Source organism: Bos mutus, chromosome 23 (genome assembly GCF_027580195.1).
Source record: "Bos mutus isolate GX-2022 chromosome 23, NWIPB_WYAK_1.1, whole genome shotgun sequence".
Taxonomy (NCBI): Eukaryota; Metazoa; Chordata; class Mammalia; order Artiodactyla; family Bovidae; genus Bos; species Bos mutus.
The window spans coordinates 18,750,761-18,767,238 of record NC_091639.1 but is presented as its reverse complement, the minus strand read 5'-3'; the positions used below and the strand labels follow the sequence as shown (position 1 = coordinate 18,767,238).

The window sequence follows — 16,478 nt, the reverse complement described above, 5'->3', positions numbered from 1 at the left end:
CTGTTCTTTGCATCAAGTGGCCAAAGTATTGGAGTTTCAGCTTCAGCATCAGTCCTTCCAATGATGTCAGTGTCCCTAAATAAAGTCTTATTGGAACACAGGCACATTCATTCATTCCTTTGTGCTACAAGAGTAGAGGTAAGTAGTTTCAACAGAGACTGTGTCCTAAGAATATAATGTAATGTAATATAATATAATCTGACAGAACACTTGAACTCTTGCCCACTAACCCACTGGGACAGTGGTGTTGTCTGTGCTCTAAATTGTGGCCGCTCCTTCCTGGTTAGCTGATAAAATGGATGGATTATAGGTAGATTTACAGACCACCCATTTCCAAACCCACTTCCACTTACTTATAAATAACATACAAATAGAATATAGCCTTTCAATATTCACACCTAGCATGACCAATTTTTTTCCCCCAGATTTCCCACTAGTTTGATGAAAATGAAATGAAAACCACACTAGTTTGCATTTTAATTTGTTGCAAGCTAAGTCAGAGATAAAGAAACTGTAACAGGTGAAAATTTACTGCTAGAAATAGTAGGAAGAAGAAAATACACTTCCAAGTGAAGGCCTAGACTAAGCATGGAACAAACCCACAAATTCAGTGTAAAAAATAAACAGAAACATCAATAGAGTCAGGCGACCAGAAGAGGGCGCTTTCACGCACTGTGATGATAGCAGAGCCGGACAGGAGGAAGGCCTCTCTTTCCTGATAAGGACTCAGCCAATGAAAAGCCACGAACTCTTTAACCAGCCCAACTTCCGTTTCCTCCCTATAAAAGCATTTTTCTTCTGTTGAGGTGCAGGGACTTGACTTGATGCAGCTGGCCATGGTTGCAGATCTCAAGTTACGGTTAGTTCTCTGCTCGTCCTAACTAAACCCATCTTGGCTGGAGCAGTATCTCCAAGTTTGTTTCAGGTCAACAAGAGGTAAGTGGATCATTTTTCCTGGTAAAGTAATTTTAAAAATCAAAAGCAGATTAAGAGAAACGCATGGAATAAATGGAATGATAAAGGGAGATGGGTATCCAGGAATGCTGTTCTTTTTTCCAAAGAATGCTATTTTTTCTTATTTTGTTCAAAGCCTACTGATGTAACTTGGATTCAGTGAGGCCTACGTGAAAATTTTGAAAATATAATCGAACACTGCATGAAAGTATAAGATATGCTGTCTAAATAATTAACAGTGATTTTATCTGAATAGCAGGGTTTCAAAAAATGTCTTCCTCATACATTTCTGTAGCCAAAAAACCCAAGCTTTGAAAAAAGTACATAATGGATAACAGTGGCCTGTGTAGCAGAGAGACACTGGTGAACTTGAGAAAGCTGGAGGATCCTCCTTTCTTAGGCAGCCACACCTGCAAACCCAGGTAAATTCCAGTTTAATTCAGCAAGCATGTAATTAGCCCAAGCCATGGGACAGGCTTAGACCCAGTAAGCCTGTACTTAGTAACCTTAGACTCAATAGAGTCTAAGCTCCTACCGCTCTCCGTACATAGGCCAAAAATTGAGAGACGGGTTGTTGGGGCAAGAAATAATGATTTTATTCAGAAAGGCAGCAGGCTGCGAATATGGTGGGCTCATGCTCCAAAGAACTATCTTGCTTGAGTTAGAATTTAGCCTTCTTTTATACTAAAAGAGGAGAGAGTAAACTCAAACACTTCCTGGTTTCCATCAGCCTCTGTGAAAGGGTGTGTAGGTTTCTTCCTCCCTCCAGCCATTCACAGATGGGCCTGGTCAGGATATTTCCTCTGAGCTAAACAAAGGTATTTTAGCTTAATGCTTATTACCTGGGAAGCAGGGTTCTCAGAGATGAGCCATTACAAATAATTTAAGCTTAACTTGGTGCTATTGTTTAGTCTCTAAGTTGTGTCTGACTTTGTCTGACTCTTTTGCGACCCTCCACACTGTAGCCCACCAGGCTTCTCCATCCATGGGATTTTCCAGACAAGAATACTGGAGTGAGTTGCCATTTTCTTTTCCAGGGGATCTTCCTGACCTAAGGGTTGAACACATGTCTCCTGCATTGACAGGCAAATTAAATTCTTTACCACTGAGCTACCAGGGAAGTCTGATTAACTTGTAATAGAATATAAGTTTCTTCGCTATTACAGTCCCTCCTGTATGAATGTGTTAGGGTACCAAATTTCATAGGCTGGCTCCCTGCCCAAGAGATTCACAGATGAATCAAAGGAGCATTGTTCATACATGTAGCAGAGAAATAATTTTCCCTCTACCTTTCTGAGTTCTTGGCTGAGACCACTGCCATAAAAGATTAACAAGAGAAAAACAGATGTTGTAATAAACTTCTCATGTATATCTCAGAGAGAAGTGATAACTGAGAGTGGCTTAAAGTGTCAGTTTACATAGCATCTTCAATAAAGAACAATAAATCTCTGGAGAAATGACAGGATAGAGGAAAACAGTTGTAGGCTTTCAAGGGTGGAGCCAAAGGCTAGTTAGTAAAATTTGTTATTTACAGGCTGATTGGGCCTGAAGTTGTCTCTGGGAATTAACCTTTGTCCCTTCCTCTTGATAGAAAGGGGGCACTTTTGTAAATTTGTATCCTGCTTTTGGGGCTTCCCCTGGGGCTCAGTGGTAAAGAATCCACCTGCAATGCAGGAGCCACAGATTCGATCCCTGCATCAGGAAAATCCCCTGGAGGAGGGCATGGCAATCCACTCCACTATTCTTGCCTGGAGAATCCCATGGACAGAGGAGCCTGGCAGGCTGCAGTTCATTGCGTCGTAAAGAGTCGGACACAACTGAAGTGACTTAGCACTCATCCTGCTTTTAGGCAAATAGAGGGGTAACAAAAGACAGAGTGCTTTTCTTTTATCTGCTACTTAATTGTCTTCAGCTCACAAAAATCCTTATGCCATAGTGGCACATTTTGGGGTAGCGTGTCCTGAACTCCTACAGTCATATTTTGAGGGGGGCATACATATCCAAAGTTGTCTAATAATCTCCAAAGTAAACTCAAATGATGAACTGGCAAGAAAAATCCCACAAACCAGAAACCTTTACTTAAAACAGGAAATTCTGTTAATTCAACCTTTATTAATCACACACGCACAACTCTGCTGCCTTGACACACATATGCAATTATCAAAAACTGGAAAGTGAATTACATGTACATTTTTAAAAAACAAAATGTTTTCACAGTTCCAACTACACTTATCCCCAAGTTTTATCCCACAAAATACAGCATGAAAAAAAACCACAGCATAAATATTATTCAAGTAAAATGCTATCTATCATAGCTGCATACGAATAATTAAAGCTCTGGGCTTCAACCTGCAGAGAAGGCAGTCATGTGGAACAGTTAAAGTTAATGATCTAAGTTTACAATAAAACAGATTTATCTCCATTGTGCTTCTGATCTTTACTTTCACTGAGTCTTTCCATAAAAATTAAAGGTAGATGAGCCAACACTTGACATAAAATTATATTTAAAAGCTGATCAAATGGATAAAGATAACAGGTACAGAGAAGGTTTAAAATGAGAATCCCTGCATAGCTGGGGAAAGTAAACTGAGAATTGTTTTCTCAAGGCCAACAGACTCCCGTTATCTGGGTGATTTCGGATGAGTTATGTGATGATTGCTGGAAAGTTCTTGGGGAGAATTCACCGAGCAAGGTCTGGAAAAGTACTTTTTACACAGTAGGTGTTCAATAAAATGAAATAATGCTTCACAAACATGGGAAAGTCAGTATCTCCCTCTTGGTTTAGATCAGAGGTTGAAAACTATTTCTGTAAAAAGCCAAAGAGTTTTGTGGGCAATTCTGTCTGTGGTGCAAATACTCAGCTCTGCCTAGAAGGTAGCCACAGATCATATGGTAACTGGGCATGGCTGGGTTCCAATAACATTTTATTTGGGGCTTCCCTTGGGGTCAGATGGTGAAGAACCTGCCTGCAATGCAGGAGACCCGGGTTCGATCCCTGGGTTGGGAAGATCCCCTGGAGAAGAGAATGGCTATCCACTCCAGTAATGCTTGGAGAATTCCATGGACAGAGGAACCTGGTGGACTACAGTCCATGGGATCGCAAAGAGTTATGGACACTGATATCTGAATTTCAGAAAATTTCCATGTGTCATGAAATACTGTTCTTTCGATTTATTTTCCCCTAACCATTTGGGAATATAAATACCATTCTTAGTTCTGGGTTGTACAAAATCAGGCAAGATTTGGCCTGTGAACCAATCCCTGGTCTAAGGGTCCTTTTCTATTTAACGTTAAAACACACATTTTTAACAAATCCATCACATATTCCATCACATAATTGATCACCTTACTGAACAATAACCCCCAAAAACATTCATTTAAAAATACGTCTTTCCCCATAACCCAGATCAATTTTACTAAACAGTAAGCTATTTCCTTTTCAAATTATTTTAATTCCAGAATTAATCAAGGATATGGCAGTGAGTTTCTGGCCCTCAATTTATGTACCTGGTCAACCAGATATACTAGAAAACTCAAAATCTACCATCAAGCCAAAGTGTCTACTGAGTTACAAAGTTACAAGCACTAGTATTCTGGACTTCTAAAACTATTTAGAGCATTTTTATTGTTAATAGAAAACAGATGGACACATCCAAACATTAAGTAATTAAAATGTTACGTGAAACAACCCCAGAACTAGTAAGAGCAAATTCACAGTCAATATGATGTATATGTGACTGTGGACAGGGTCTGAGCAGTGCCTGTCACTAGGAGTGGACTTCAGCTGATTGCTTAGCTGGGCCTCAGGGGGACGGCTGATGTAACCCAGGGCAAACAGAAGGCAGCTCTGGGACTGGCCTTGGTACCTCTGTGCACAGGGACATCTCAGACCTTCCTTTAGCTGCTCAGCGCCCATGGCTCAGTGAGGGGTGCTATGTCCTGGCTGGTCCAGGAGCAACTGCCTCCAGCACGTTTTCCTTCTGCTCCCCAAAACATCCAGAGGATGTCAGTGGAGTGTGCGTGCACGCGCACGCACACACACACACACACACACACACACACAGGGGAAAAGGGGGAGCTTCGTCCCTGTCTGTTCCACCAGGACCAGCCTCCCCTTTCCTCATATATCAGGACGTTTAGAGACACAGTACAGAAAAGCCTACTGTTTTCTTAGTCAGAGATTTTCTTTCAGAGCAACAGGAAACAGTGATTGTTGGGCTTTTTGTTCTTAAAAGAAGAACTATAAAAACTCATTGGATAAAAAGTGCCTCTTCCAACGGGCAACTATGGAAATTCTTTTCCCTTTTGAGATCACTGTACTCAAAGTGCTTTTGCGCTCTCTTACAGGTGAAGGAGCAGCGTCTCATAAAGAGCAGGCTGTGGGAGACCAGCCTGCCCTCGGGCTCAGATGCCGAGCAGGTGGGTACCAGCCTCCCCTCACCTTGGCAAAGCCACTGCTGGAGACCCAAGCCGGGCTGGGAGGTGCTACCCATAATAACAATGACTCCCGCACTTAACATCGAATTTTCACTTTTTGGCAAATATTATATGTTTGCTTTCTCTTAGGTTCACAGTATCCCATGGAGCTAAGTAAGGCATGAACAGAATCTCCACTGTACTGAGGGGTGGGTGTTGGGGGTAGATAGCATGTCTGTGCAGATAAAGCCCAGCCAGGCTGTTACACCTCGGTCATCCTCCCACCAAGCCGCTGCTGCCACACTCTGTTTTATGCTTATTTTCTCTCAGAAACATGATGTGGAAAAACAGCAAAGAATTGAACACAGAATCTTTAAGCGGTTGAGGATGATGGAGCCTTCAGTTTAAAAACTAGTCAAAAAAGAGAGAGGGGTTCTTTCATTTCTCAAAGAAATTCAGGCAATTCTGTGCTGTGTCTAAAGTTCTTTAAAAAAAAAAAAAAAAAACCCACTGATACAGCCGCTGCAGCAACACCTCTGAATGCCCAGCTGGCGGTCACCAGGCATGCAGCGGCATCCTGCCCAGACTGTCAGTCACACTCAAGAGATGTCCCCCGCAGCCCTCTGGGTCTTAGCTCTGGAGCCACGTGGGTGCTGGCTATGTCATTGCCCAGGCTGTGGTCCCACTGTGGTGAGGGGGCTTCAGGACCAGCTTGTTGCACTTTGCTCTGAGGCGGATGAGGTCGTGGGTTGGGTGGGCAGGGGGGTGGGGGGTGGGTGGAGGCTGGTGATCCGGGGCCTTATCCTATAAACCCACTGCTGGTTCTCAGGGATCTGTGGCCACAGGTTTGTGGCATGTATTGGTCCCAGGTCAGCTAGGAGAAGGGGCAGGATTTGTATCTGCTTATAAGGATTGGATGATTTGTTTTTTAAAATTCCTAGTTCAGCTACCCGATGGGTTTATTTAAAATAATGGATGGCATGTCCCCATACATAGGTAAGCCTCCCTTTTTATTTTTTGAAGAATCCTATAAGCCTCCGAAGCACACATACTTGAGCTCAAGATACTCGTCAATGCCGTACTTGGAGCCCTCTCGCCCAAGGCCGGACTGCTTCACGCCCCCGAAAGGGCACTCCACGGAGGAGATCAGTCCTTCGTTAACGCCAACCATGCCGACCTCCAGCCGCTCTGCCACCCTCCAGATCTGGGCCGGGTCTTGAGAGTAAAAATAACCTGTCATGGGGATAAAGGACACAGATGTAGAATAGTCATTAAAGACATCATGTCCACAGTTGAGGGTGCCATGGATGACCAGCCGCCTAGTCACGTGGGCTGGAACCTCCCTGCTTCCAAGTGGAGCCCCTAGTTGGTTCTGTGCATGTCTCCATCTCACAACCTTTAGAAATCATCTTGTTGCTTCTGTTCCACTCTCGCTAGCACTCTCACCATCTCCAGCTAGGGCTGTAACAACAATGAACCCGGCTCCTATGGCCTCCTAATCAATTCACCCTGCACACATCTGTTAGGTTATCCATGTGATGTTTTTACCCAGACCTTCCAGCAACTCCTTGTTACCCATAAATAAGGTTAAGTTCCTGGTGGGTATTCGAACTCTCCCTAATGTGGTTTCGAACAACATGTCCAGCTTTATCTTCCATTATTTCCAGTCACCGACCATCTCCACCAAACTCGTCCACCCAGTTCTCCTTGTCCTATTTTCACTTAACTCCCTAGGTCCCCCTCTGCCCAGAACCTCTCTCCTTCAATCTGCACCATCAGAGTCTTGCCCAGCATGGATGCCCTGCTCCAGGGCCTGGCTTCCTCCACCATCATCCCATCAAGAAGGGACAAGAGGAATGCTGGGCTCAGCGTTACAGGGGCACTCGTGCACACATCTTACTCCAGCGTTAGGCCCTCTGAGTCAGCAACTCCGAGTCCTTGTAGTAGAATAAGGGACTCTACAGGGTGCACATCCTTCCTCTGGTTATCAGTAGTTCTTGTCCACCCAGAGAAGCGCCTGTAGAGCTACGGCTGTATCTTTATGTCTTTGTATCTTTGCCAACACTTCATTCACTGTTGCTGCTGCTGCTGCTAAGTTGCTTCAGTCGTGTCCGACTCTGTGTGATAAGAACACTGGAGTAGGTTGCCATTTCCTTCTCCAATGCATGAAAGTGAAAAGTGAAAGTGAAGTTGCTAAGTCATGCCCGACTCTTAGCAACCCCATGGACTGCAGCCTACCAGGCTCCTCCATCCATGGGATTTTCCAGGCAAGAGTACTGGAGTGGGGTGCCATTGCCTTCTCCAATCTAGTGGATGCTAAAGATGGATTTGTTGAGTGTCTTTATGCACATACAGTTTTGTCAGGGACACAGGGTACATACTAAGGCCGCCTTGACCATGTCCAAACTGCAAGAACAGAGCCACTCCCTGAGGCTCCCTCTGCCTGTGCTGTCTTCCCTTCCTTCATCGCCCTGAAGCTCTCTGTGAAGTCAAGCGCTATCTCTCTTGTTCACGCTTCCAGGAGGGATGCGAGGAGAAGCACTTGGAATTTCCAGGCATCGAGCCTCTGGGAACAGGGACTTAAGGGGTGTGGGTGGTTCTCCCCAGAACAGTCGGCACTGCTGTTTTTCCCTCCACCATGCCCAGCTCCAACCAGGGAGCTCTCATCCCACATCCTGGGGACACGGCAAAGAACCTGGACTGGCACAAACCCACCCTCGCCCCTTGGAAAGCAATGAAACACGTGCTGCAATGAAGCTGACTTCTCAAAACCCCGAGCGACATTTAAAAGGCACAGCTGGAGAAGTGACTGTGATTGTCGCTAAGCGAGGACAGACACCCACCTGCCAGCCCGACGTTGGCTGTGTTAGCGATCGCCACTGCCTCCTCCTCTGTGTTGAACCTGCGAAAGTCAGGGTGGGTCATCAGCAAAATCCCACAGGGGAAGGGAAACCAGCTGTTTTCCTTCTGCTCTGTTTCCCAAGTAAGAGCCAGGGGTCAATCAGAGTTTTGCAAGGAGCAAAGAGGAAAACACCTTCATTCACTGCACACGCTGAGTTCAAGGCTAGGGAGCTTGGATCAACACCAGTTCATCTCTTCTAGGAGAACAGGAGACATGCAGGGAACTACAATGTATTCAGAATGTTGAATAAAATGCCTAAGAAAAGGGTTACTGTTCTTGTTCCCTCTTAAGACGTGTGCCAATCATAACTACTTGAGAAGCAGCCATGACGTGGGAGAAAGACAACAGCCAGGGCCTGGTGGGGCCCAGGGTTCCAGTGTCGGTCCCGCTGCTTATGCTCTGAGCAGTGTGACGGTGCTGGGGGTCTGTTCCCTTTGGAAATGAGACTACTAGTGCGGAAGCCTAATGCAGTCTCTTCCAGCTTGATGATCTTATTTCTGAAACTAGATTTCAGAGGCCTTTTTCTATTGCCCCAGAACTGTAAATGGGGGGCAGAACATTCTATGTATCCCAGCTCCTCAAATCAGAGACCCAGCAGCAGCCAGCCCTCTGAAGGCTCGGGCAGAGCTGGCAGACCCCGGTCAGTGCGAGAGGACGTGTGGGAGAGAGAGGAGGGGGGCCTCAAGAGAATCACTTGTTCCAAGGACGAGCAGTTCTTATCTCTCCACTGTAGAGAGCAAGCCGTTCTATCTGCCAGAGAATAAAAACCAGGGCATCACCCATATCCTCACTGCCTATGTGTCCCTCGAAAATGCACTCATCACAGTATCAGGTGGGACATCCTCGACGATTTCACCTTTTGAGTGTGAACTATTTACACAATAACAACCACACTGATATTAGGTGATGTGCTTTATGTATATTACATCATTTAAACCTTACAACTGTCCTGTGAGGCAAGTTTTTTTGTTGTTGTTTAGTTACTAAGTCATGTCTGACTCTTTGCAACCTCATGGACTATGGCCCACCAGGCTTCTCTGTCCGTGGAATTCTCCAGGCAGGAATATTGGAGTGGGTTGCCATTTCCTACTCCAGGGACTGAACCTGGGTCTCTCAGGTCTTCTGCATTGGCAGGCAGAATCTTTACCACTGTTCCACCTGGGAAGCCATGAGGCAAGTACTAGTTTTTAGTCCTTTTCCCATCAAGGACCCTGGGGCTCAGAGAAGTTAACTCATTCAAGGGGACACAGGTATAAAGTAGCAAAGCCTACATTCCTAACCCCTGCATCCTTTTGGAAAATGTCAAGTTCATATTCTAGGTAAAAATTTTTTTACTAAAAGATGAAAATTCTCCAAGTGGTCCATTCTCCCAATGTCAGATTAATCTATTAATTTCATTAGCAATGGAGGAGAGAGAAATATTTGGAGAAATAATGACCAAGAATTTCCGAGGACTAAACAAACACCTTAGATTTTAAATAAAGGCCTTGGGATCTCAGATTGAAAAAAGCTCACAGTATGCCGTACCTAGCTGCTACTCCTGCTGCTGCTAAGTCACTTCAGTCGTGTCCGACTCTGTGTGACCCCATAGACGGCAGCCACCAGGCTCCCCCGTCCCTGGGCTTCTCCAGGCAAGAACACTGGAATGGGTTGCCATTTCCTTCTCTAATGCATGAAAGTGAAAAGTGAAAGTGAAGTCGCTCAGTCGTGTCCAACTCTTAGCGACCCCATGGACTGCAGCCTACCAGGCTCCTCCATCCATGGGATTTTCCAGGCAAGAGTACTAGAGTGGGGTGCCATTGCCTTCTCCAGTACCTAAGCTACCATGGTAAAATTTAAGAACATCAAAGGCCATGAATCTCTGAAGAGAAAAAGATCCCTTCACAGGAACAAGAACCAGACAGCTTTCTCAATAACAACCCTGAAAATAAGCAGACCAAGGAGTGCTATCTTGTGAAGCTCGATTTTTACACAGGTAGATTATTAACTTGTGAGTGTGGGATAAACGGTCCCATATGAACATAGTTCATTTCCCACAGACACCCTTGAAAGAAGTCTTGAAGGATGTACTCTGTTATGAAGAAAAATGAGTTTGGCAGGGAGCAAAGTAGAGAATTTGGTAAATTTTGTGGTCTAAACTGGCAATAACAAAAACCAGTGTTTAAAAAACCATGCCTTGGACCTGGCCCTTCCCCTGACACAGCCCCACTCTCTGCTCCTCTCCCTCTCCCGCCGGCCGCGAACGACACAGGAACTGGATTACTCGCCAGCCTTCCTTTTCCTTTCCTACTCTTCCTCCCGTCTTCCTACACGCTGGATGGCCTTACTTGATAACAGGTGCCACAGGCCCAAAAGTCTCTTCCTGAGAGCAGAGCATGTCTCGGGTGACGTTGCTGAGCAGGGTGGGCTCGAAGAAATTTTTCCCAACGTGGTGTCGCTTCCCACCTGTCACAACGGTGGCCCCTTTGGAAATGGCATCACTCACGTGTTTCTCTACCTGTGTGAGGAGAAAAGGAAGAGCCTTTGGGAAAGGGAATCCAGGATACTTGGAAAATGTTTAAACTGTCAAAAACTATAACTGGGCTTTTCTTTCTTTTTCAAATAGGTTTGAAACCATACGCCCCAGTTCCTTCTAGGTAGGAAGAACCAAATACACAGATATGGAGTCAAGAGGGAGGGTCGTATATACAATGCTACTTCCTCCCCACTCGTTGGAAGGACTGAAGCTGAAGCGCCAATACTTTGGCCACCTGATGCGAAGAGCTGACTCCTCGGAAAAGACCCTGACACTGGGAAGGGTTGAGGGCAGTAGGAGAAGGGAACAACAGAGGATGAGATGGTTGGATGGCATCACCAACTCAATGGACATGAGCTTGAGCAAACTCTGGGAGCTGGTGATGGACAAGGAAACCTGGCGTGCTGCAGTCTATGGGGTCGCAAACAGTCAGACATGACTTAGTGACTGAATGACAGCAACCCTGCTCTGTGAGTTTCTGGCTATTTGGTCTTTCTGTTTGCTGAATGGCCTAATACACATACACTTGTGTCTTTCCAGGCCTGATGCTCAGCTGCCTTTCTGGGATTTGCTCTCCTTGCCTTCCTGGGTTAGTTCCAGGCTCTTGGATCCCACGCTGTTCTTGTCCCTGGACTTCTCTTTCACTTTGTTCTAATATTTTCTCCTCGAGTACTAGTTATTTTGAAAAAGGTGCACTGAAGATGGTTTATATTCAGAATGTTCTGATAACTGCAGGTCGGGTTGTTTTCTCTTGCACTGGCTGGTAATGGAATTTGGACCCCAAATAATTTTCCTTCAGAGTGTTGAGTATATTTCTCTACTTCTGGTGCTGACAATGAACATTCTAACTCAGAAATAGTTCTCAGTCCTTTATGGGTCGATTTCCCCCACTCTAGAAGCTGCTTGAATCTTCTTTGTATGTTCCTAACATTCTAAAATTTTAGCAAAACACACCTGGGTTTTCTCTTTACTCTAACTCTATATACTTGGCAATTGGCAAAGCCTTTCAATCTGAAGAATTAAATTATTGCCCCCTAGCTCTGGTAAGTTTTCCTCTAGCATTTGTTTGATAGACCTGTTTCTTCCACTTCAAGTCTTTCTAGAGCTTCTATCACTAAAATGGATACACCCCTGTGTGGGTGTGTGCATGTTCAGTCGTGTCTGACTCTTTGTGACTCCCATGGACTGTAGCCTGCCAGGCTCCTCTGTCCATAGGATTTTCCAGGCAAGAGTATGTCCTGTCTTCTCAAAACTCTCGGAGGAAGGTATTAGATTCCTAGAAATGTCTGATCGCAAAAACAAAAAGCCTTTTTCCTCTCCTTTTAGGTGTTCCAAAGATGAAAAAACTTTGTATTTCAAGATGGTAATTCCCGAAGCAGCAGGAGACAGAATTATCACCACCGCAAGAGAAGATTTAGGGACAGCAGTAGAATGCAAGAGGCAGATCTCATGGGAGCTCAGCGAAATGACAGAGCTGGAAAAGCTTATAACCTGATGATGCCACTTGATTCATACAAACTGGCAGAAATTCACTAGTGTTTCTAATTTCTCCATGTTTCCAAAACCACCTTGCTGGGCACCTTACCAGAGTGGTTTTTGATACTGAAACCAGGACACTGAACAGATACTAAGACCAACTTACCTTTTCTACAGCTTTCGCATTAATTAACGGGCCTTGAGTAGTTCTCTCGTCAAATCCATTACCCACATGCAGGTTTGTTTTAATTGCCTCAGCAAATTTTTTCACAAAGGAGTCATGGATACCGCTTTGCACCAAGAAACGGTTGGAGCACACACAAGTCTAGACAGAAAGAAACAAACTCATGTCGACAGTTCATCAGAAGCTACTGACCCAACCAGTAAAGCTATGATCGCTGCTACCTCTGAATGTAAATGTACTTCCCAGATGGTCCCTGTCCTGGGTCCCACCTCCATACTCAAGCTTGGCCCTAAAGAGAAACATGCCAAGAGCATGTACTTCTCCAGGCCCCTCCACAGCCACCACACCTCTGTAGTTAAACAGGTAAGCAAGCATAAATAATCTGTGAGCGAAAAGCCACTAACCCAGGTTTTTTTCAAATGGCTCATATTGGAACCAGAAAACCAACACAAGAAATTAGCTCCTTGAGACGTGATACTCAGCGACAGAGAGCAGAGCTAGAAGGAAAAGGATTCAAAGGCTAATTTATGTCCTCTAGCTTAGTGAACTTTTCAAGAGCTTGGCAGAATCCAACATTTTGAAAATGGACACAAGACCATTCTTTCAGTCTAAATTATTGAAAAGCCCTTTGTTTATTATATTTTCTAGTTTAGACCTAATATTTTCAAGTTATAAAATATAAACACATTATTGGAAATGAGGCTATCCTTGATACATTTTCTTCTTGGCTTTTTTCTTAATTGTGTATTTTCTAGTAGAAACAGTTTGTAGATAATTTTGTACCCTGTGCATTTTTATTGGCTTAAAGCAACATACCCCAAAGTTGTAGCTTTGTAAATGTAATTCTGAAGGTTATACACCTTTGCATTTTGTGTTTCTAAAAGCAAACACACCTATTTCAGAAACAACCAAGCTAATTTAGGTTATGTGAAAGGAGAAAAATTAATTACCAATGGTCAAAACAGGATGAAAACTATTTAATAAAGAATATTATACACTTCACCTTTTTCCTCCTAGATAGCTTTCCAGTTTTTATTCCATTTCTGGAACGCATTTAAAATCGCTTATTGATGGTACTCTAAGATGAAGTGCTTACCTTGTATGAAATAACTTGAAAGGTCCCTGCTGGATCTAATGCTCTGGGATTCCCTAGAAGGTGTGAGCGGAGGCCACCACTCTCCCTAGGACAAGCTGGACCCTCCTTGGCCCACTGTGGTGTGTGTGGCCCTCTAGTGGAGGCCTGTCCTGCCCTCCTCATCTCGCAAAGAGTGAGACCCAGGCAGTAGGGTTTTGAGTTTTTCAAGGCACCATCTCAACATTTTCCAACCTTCTTTTCCTTAAGACTGTGGGCTCCAGACCCTAGCTGTCAGGCTATTTTGTATCTGAGGAGATGTTTAAACCTGTTCAGCAGAGAAAAGCCCAGCAAGGGAAACTATGAAAATAACCAGATTCAAAGAGGAGATGAAAGAAGAGAACGATTTGATCAAAAGGCATCTGCTGCTCAGCAAATTTTCCTCGAAGCCAGGGATGAAGACACCTTATTTCCCTTCCTACCCTCTGAGCCTAGCAGAGTCCCAGACAAAGAGAGGGCACTCGCTAAACATCCGATGAAAGAGGACACGCACGAAGAATGAAGGAACCCAGAAGTGCCCTTTCTCCCAGGAGGTGAGGGGGTAGGATCTTTGTAAAGCACACAACCCAGAAAAATGCTCCGGGACTCACCTGTCCAGAGTTCCTGAATTTGGAGGCCATGGCCCCGGCGACAGCCTGGTCCACGTTGGCACTGTCGAAGACGATGAAAGGGGCATGGCCACCCAGCTCCATGGACACCCTCTTCACAGAGTTTGCTGCGTGGTGCAACAGGACCTGGGAGCAGACAGAGGATGCTATGAGCGCCAGTCAACAACAGGAACCAGTAAGGCTTCGTTTCAAAAAAGTCCCCAATAGAGGAGGAAGCCAAGTACACGGTAGTGTATACGGGATGACAGTTTGCATAAGAAACAGGGGAAATGATATATATTATATATATATTCATACTTGCTTATATTTGATAAACATGGAGAAGATGACAAGAAACTAAAAATAATTATGTATAAAAGGGAGGAAACCAGGGATGGGGTAAGGGTGAAACTTCTGAATATAAACATGTTTATAATGCCTTGATTTTTGAACCATGTCAATGTCTGACCTACTCAGAAAATTACAAACAGGCTTAACAATCACAGAGATAGGATAATAAAATCACCCAGAACCCCTAGTTTACCACTGATAAAATCCTAAGGTATATCTATCCAGAATTTGGCTATATACACAGAGGGATATGTACCTTTTTTAAAAAGCAACTTTGTATTTTATATTGAAGTATAGCTGATTAATAATGTGATAGTTTCAGGTGGACAGCAAAAGGACTCAGCCATACACATACATGTATCCATTCTCCCCCCAAACTCCCCTCCCACCCAGGTTGCCACATAACGTTGACCAGAGTTCCCTGTGCTAGACAGTAGGACCTTGCTGGTTATCCATTTTAAATCCAGCAGTGTGTACATGTCCATCCCAAAGTCCCTAAGTATCCCTTTCCCTAGGTCTGTGAGTCTGTTTCTATTTTGTAAATAAGTTCATTTATATCATTTCTTTTTAGATTCCTCATATAAGGGATGTCATACAATGTTTCTCTGACTTCACTCAGTATGACAATCTCTTAAATCCATCCATGTTGCTGCAAATAGCATTATTTCATTCATTTTAGTGGCTGAGTTATATTCCATTGTATATATGTACCACATCTGCTTTATCCATTTATTTGTTGATGGACATTTAGGTTACTTCCATGTTTTGCCTAGTGTAAATAGTGCTACTATGAACACAGGGGTGTGTGTATCTTTTCAAATTATAGTTTGGTCTGGATGAATGCCCAGGAGTGGCATTGCTAAATCATATGGCAACTCTATTTTTTAGTTTTTTAAGGAACCTGCATACTGTTTTCCATAGTAGCTGTACCAGTTTTCATTCCCACCGACAGTGTACGAAGATTCCCTTTTCTCCATACCTTCTCCAGCATTTATTGTTTGTAGACTTTTTAATGATGACCATTCTGACTGGTGTGAGTAAACCTATTTCTTTATTGGACTCAAGATACCTATTTTTTTTTTTTTTGAACTTTAAAGAAATGCTCTTTGCCAGGCCATTGGTTTTTCCGACTGGGCTTGCTCTTGGGTTGCTTGCCTCCACCTGTGTCCTCTGACTGAGTCTTCTTCCCACTCAGCACCCATGATGAGAGCTTGAACCCGACTCTGGCTGCATGGCCCTTGCCGCCTACAATCCTGCTATGTCCTAAGGACTCTTTTCTGCTCCCATTCCCCCTGATGAACTTCTCGGGACTTCAGCCTCCAAAGCCTTAGAAAGGGAGCATGACTGCCCAGCTTACCTTTCTATGAGACACCGGCCCTTGGTCACTGGCCAGCCTCTGAATCTGTTTTCCTCAGGTCAAATGTCCATTCATGGCTGAATTCTCTGTGGGGAGCAGATGAGTACTCTGTCCCCTCCACAGGCCCCGGGAGGGGCGGTCTCCCCAGGAGGGGTAAGGGCAGGGCCGCATCTCCAGAAGAGGCTGACCGACGGGGGTTCAGTTAGAGGCAAGATTCTATGTGCCAAGATCCAGAGCTGAGCCACTGATTCTCTGCAAAGACCAGCTCAGAAGAGGCTATTGGTATGGAGAATGGCTACTTATCAGGGATTTCTATCACTCTTCCCTTTAAACCACTTGAAGCGAAGCACTGTCCCATGTAAATAACTTAAAAGGACAGTTGGACTTGGCAGGAACGCGGTCAGCATTTTCCTAGGGGTCTGTCCGTTGGGGACAGTTTGCTGAGCAAAGTAAGATTAAGCAGTGAGTGGCTGGTCTTTGCCCAGTATCTGGGTACTTCTCTGGCTTCAGTGGCAAAGGTTTATAACCTTTCTTCTCCCAGGTCTCTTTTTCTCTAACGACTTTGAAACCCACTGAGAATAAGTTTGTCTGCAAGATCCCTGGA

At 44.5% G+C, this 16,478-nt stretch overlaps 1 protein-coding gene and 1 long non-coding RNA gene across 3 annotated transcripts in view; one reads left to right on the top strand and one right to left on the bottom strand.

Moving 5' to 3' along the window:
• The first annotated feature begins 912 nt into the window (after positions 1-912).
• On the top strand, positions 913-12,423 carry LOC138985086 (uncharacterized). 2 transcript variants are annotated; one of them, XR_011462348.1, is made up of 4 exons: positions 913-936; positions 1,250-1,376; positions 5,302-5,373; positions 12,114-12,423. It is a non-coding gene; the product is annotated as an uncharacterized lncRNA (long non-coding RNA). The 2 variants fall into 2 exon arrangements; XR_011462349.1 differs by lacking the exon at positions 12,114-12,423 and adding an exon at positions 6,394-6,532.
• The window catches only part of ALDH5A1 (aldehyde dehydrogenase 5 family member A1), a 27,859-nt gene continuing 14,405 nt past the window's right edge, over positions 3,025-16,478 (bottom strand). The window contains exons 6-10 of the mRNA XM_070361358.1: positions 14,170-14,313; positions 12,430-12,588; positions 10,600-10,769; positions 8,214-8,272; positions 3,025-6,603 (exon numbers count right to left, since the gene is read on the bottom strand). Of these exons, the coding sequence (XP_070217459.1) occupies positions 6,398-6,603; positions 8,214-8,272; positions 10,600-10,769; positions 12,430-12,588; positions 14,170-14,313 (738 nt within the window). The 3' untranslated portion in view covers positions 3,025-6,397. The remainder of the gene's footprint in view (positions 6,604-8,213; positions 8,273-10,599; positions 10,770-12,429; positions 12,589-14,169; positions 14,314-16,478) is intronic.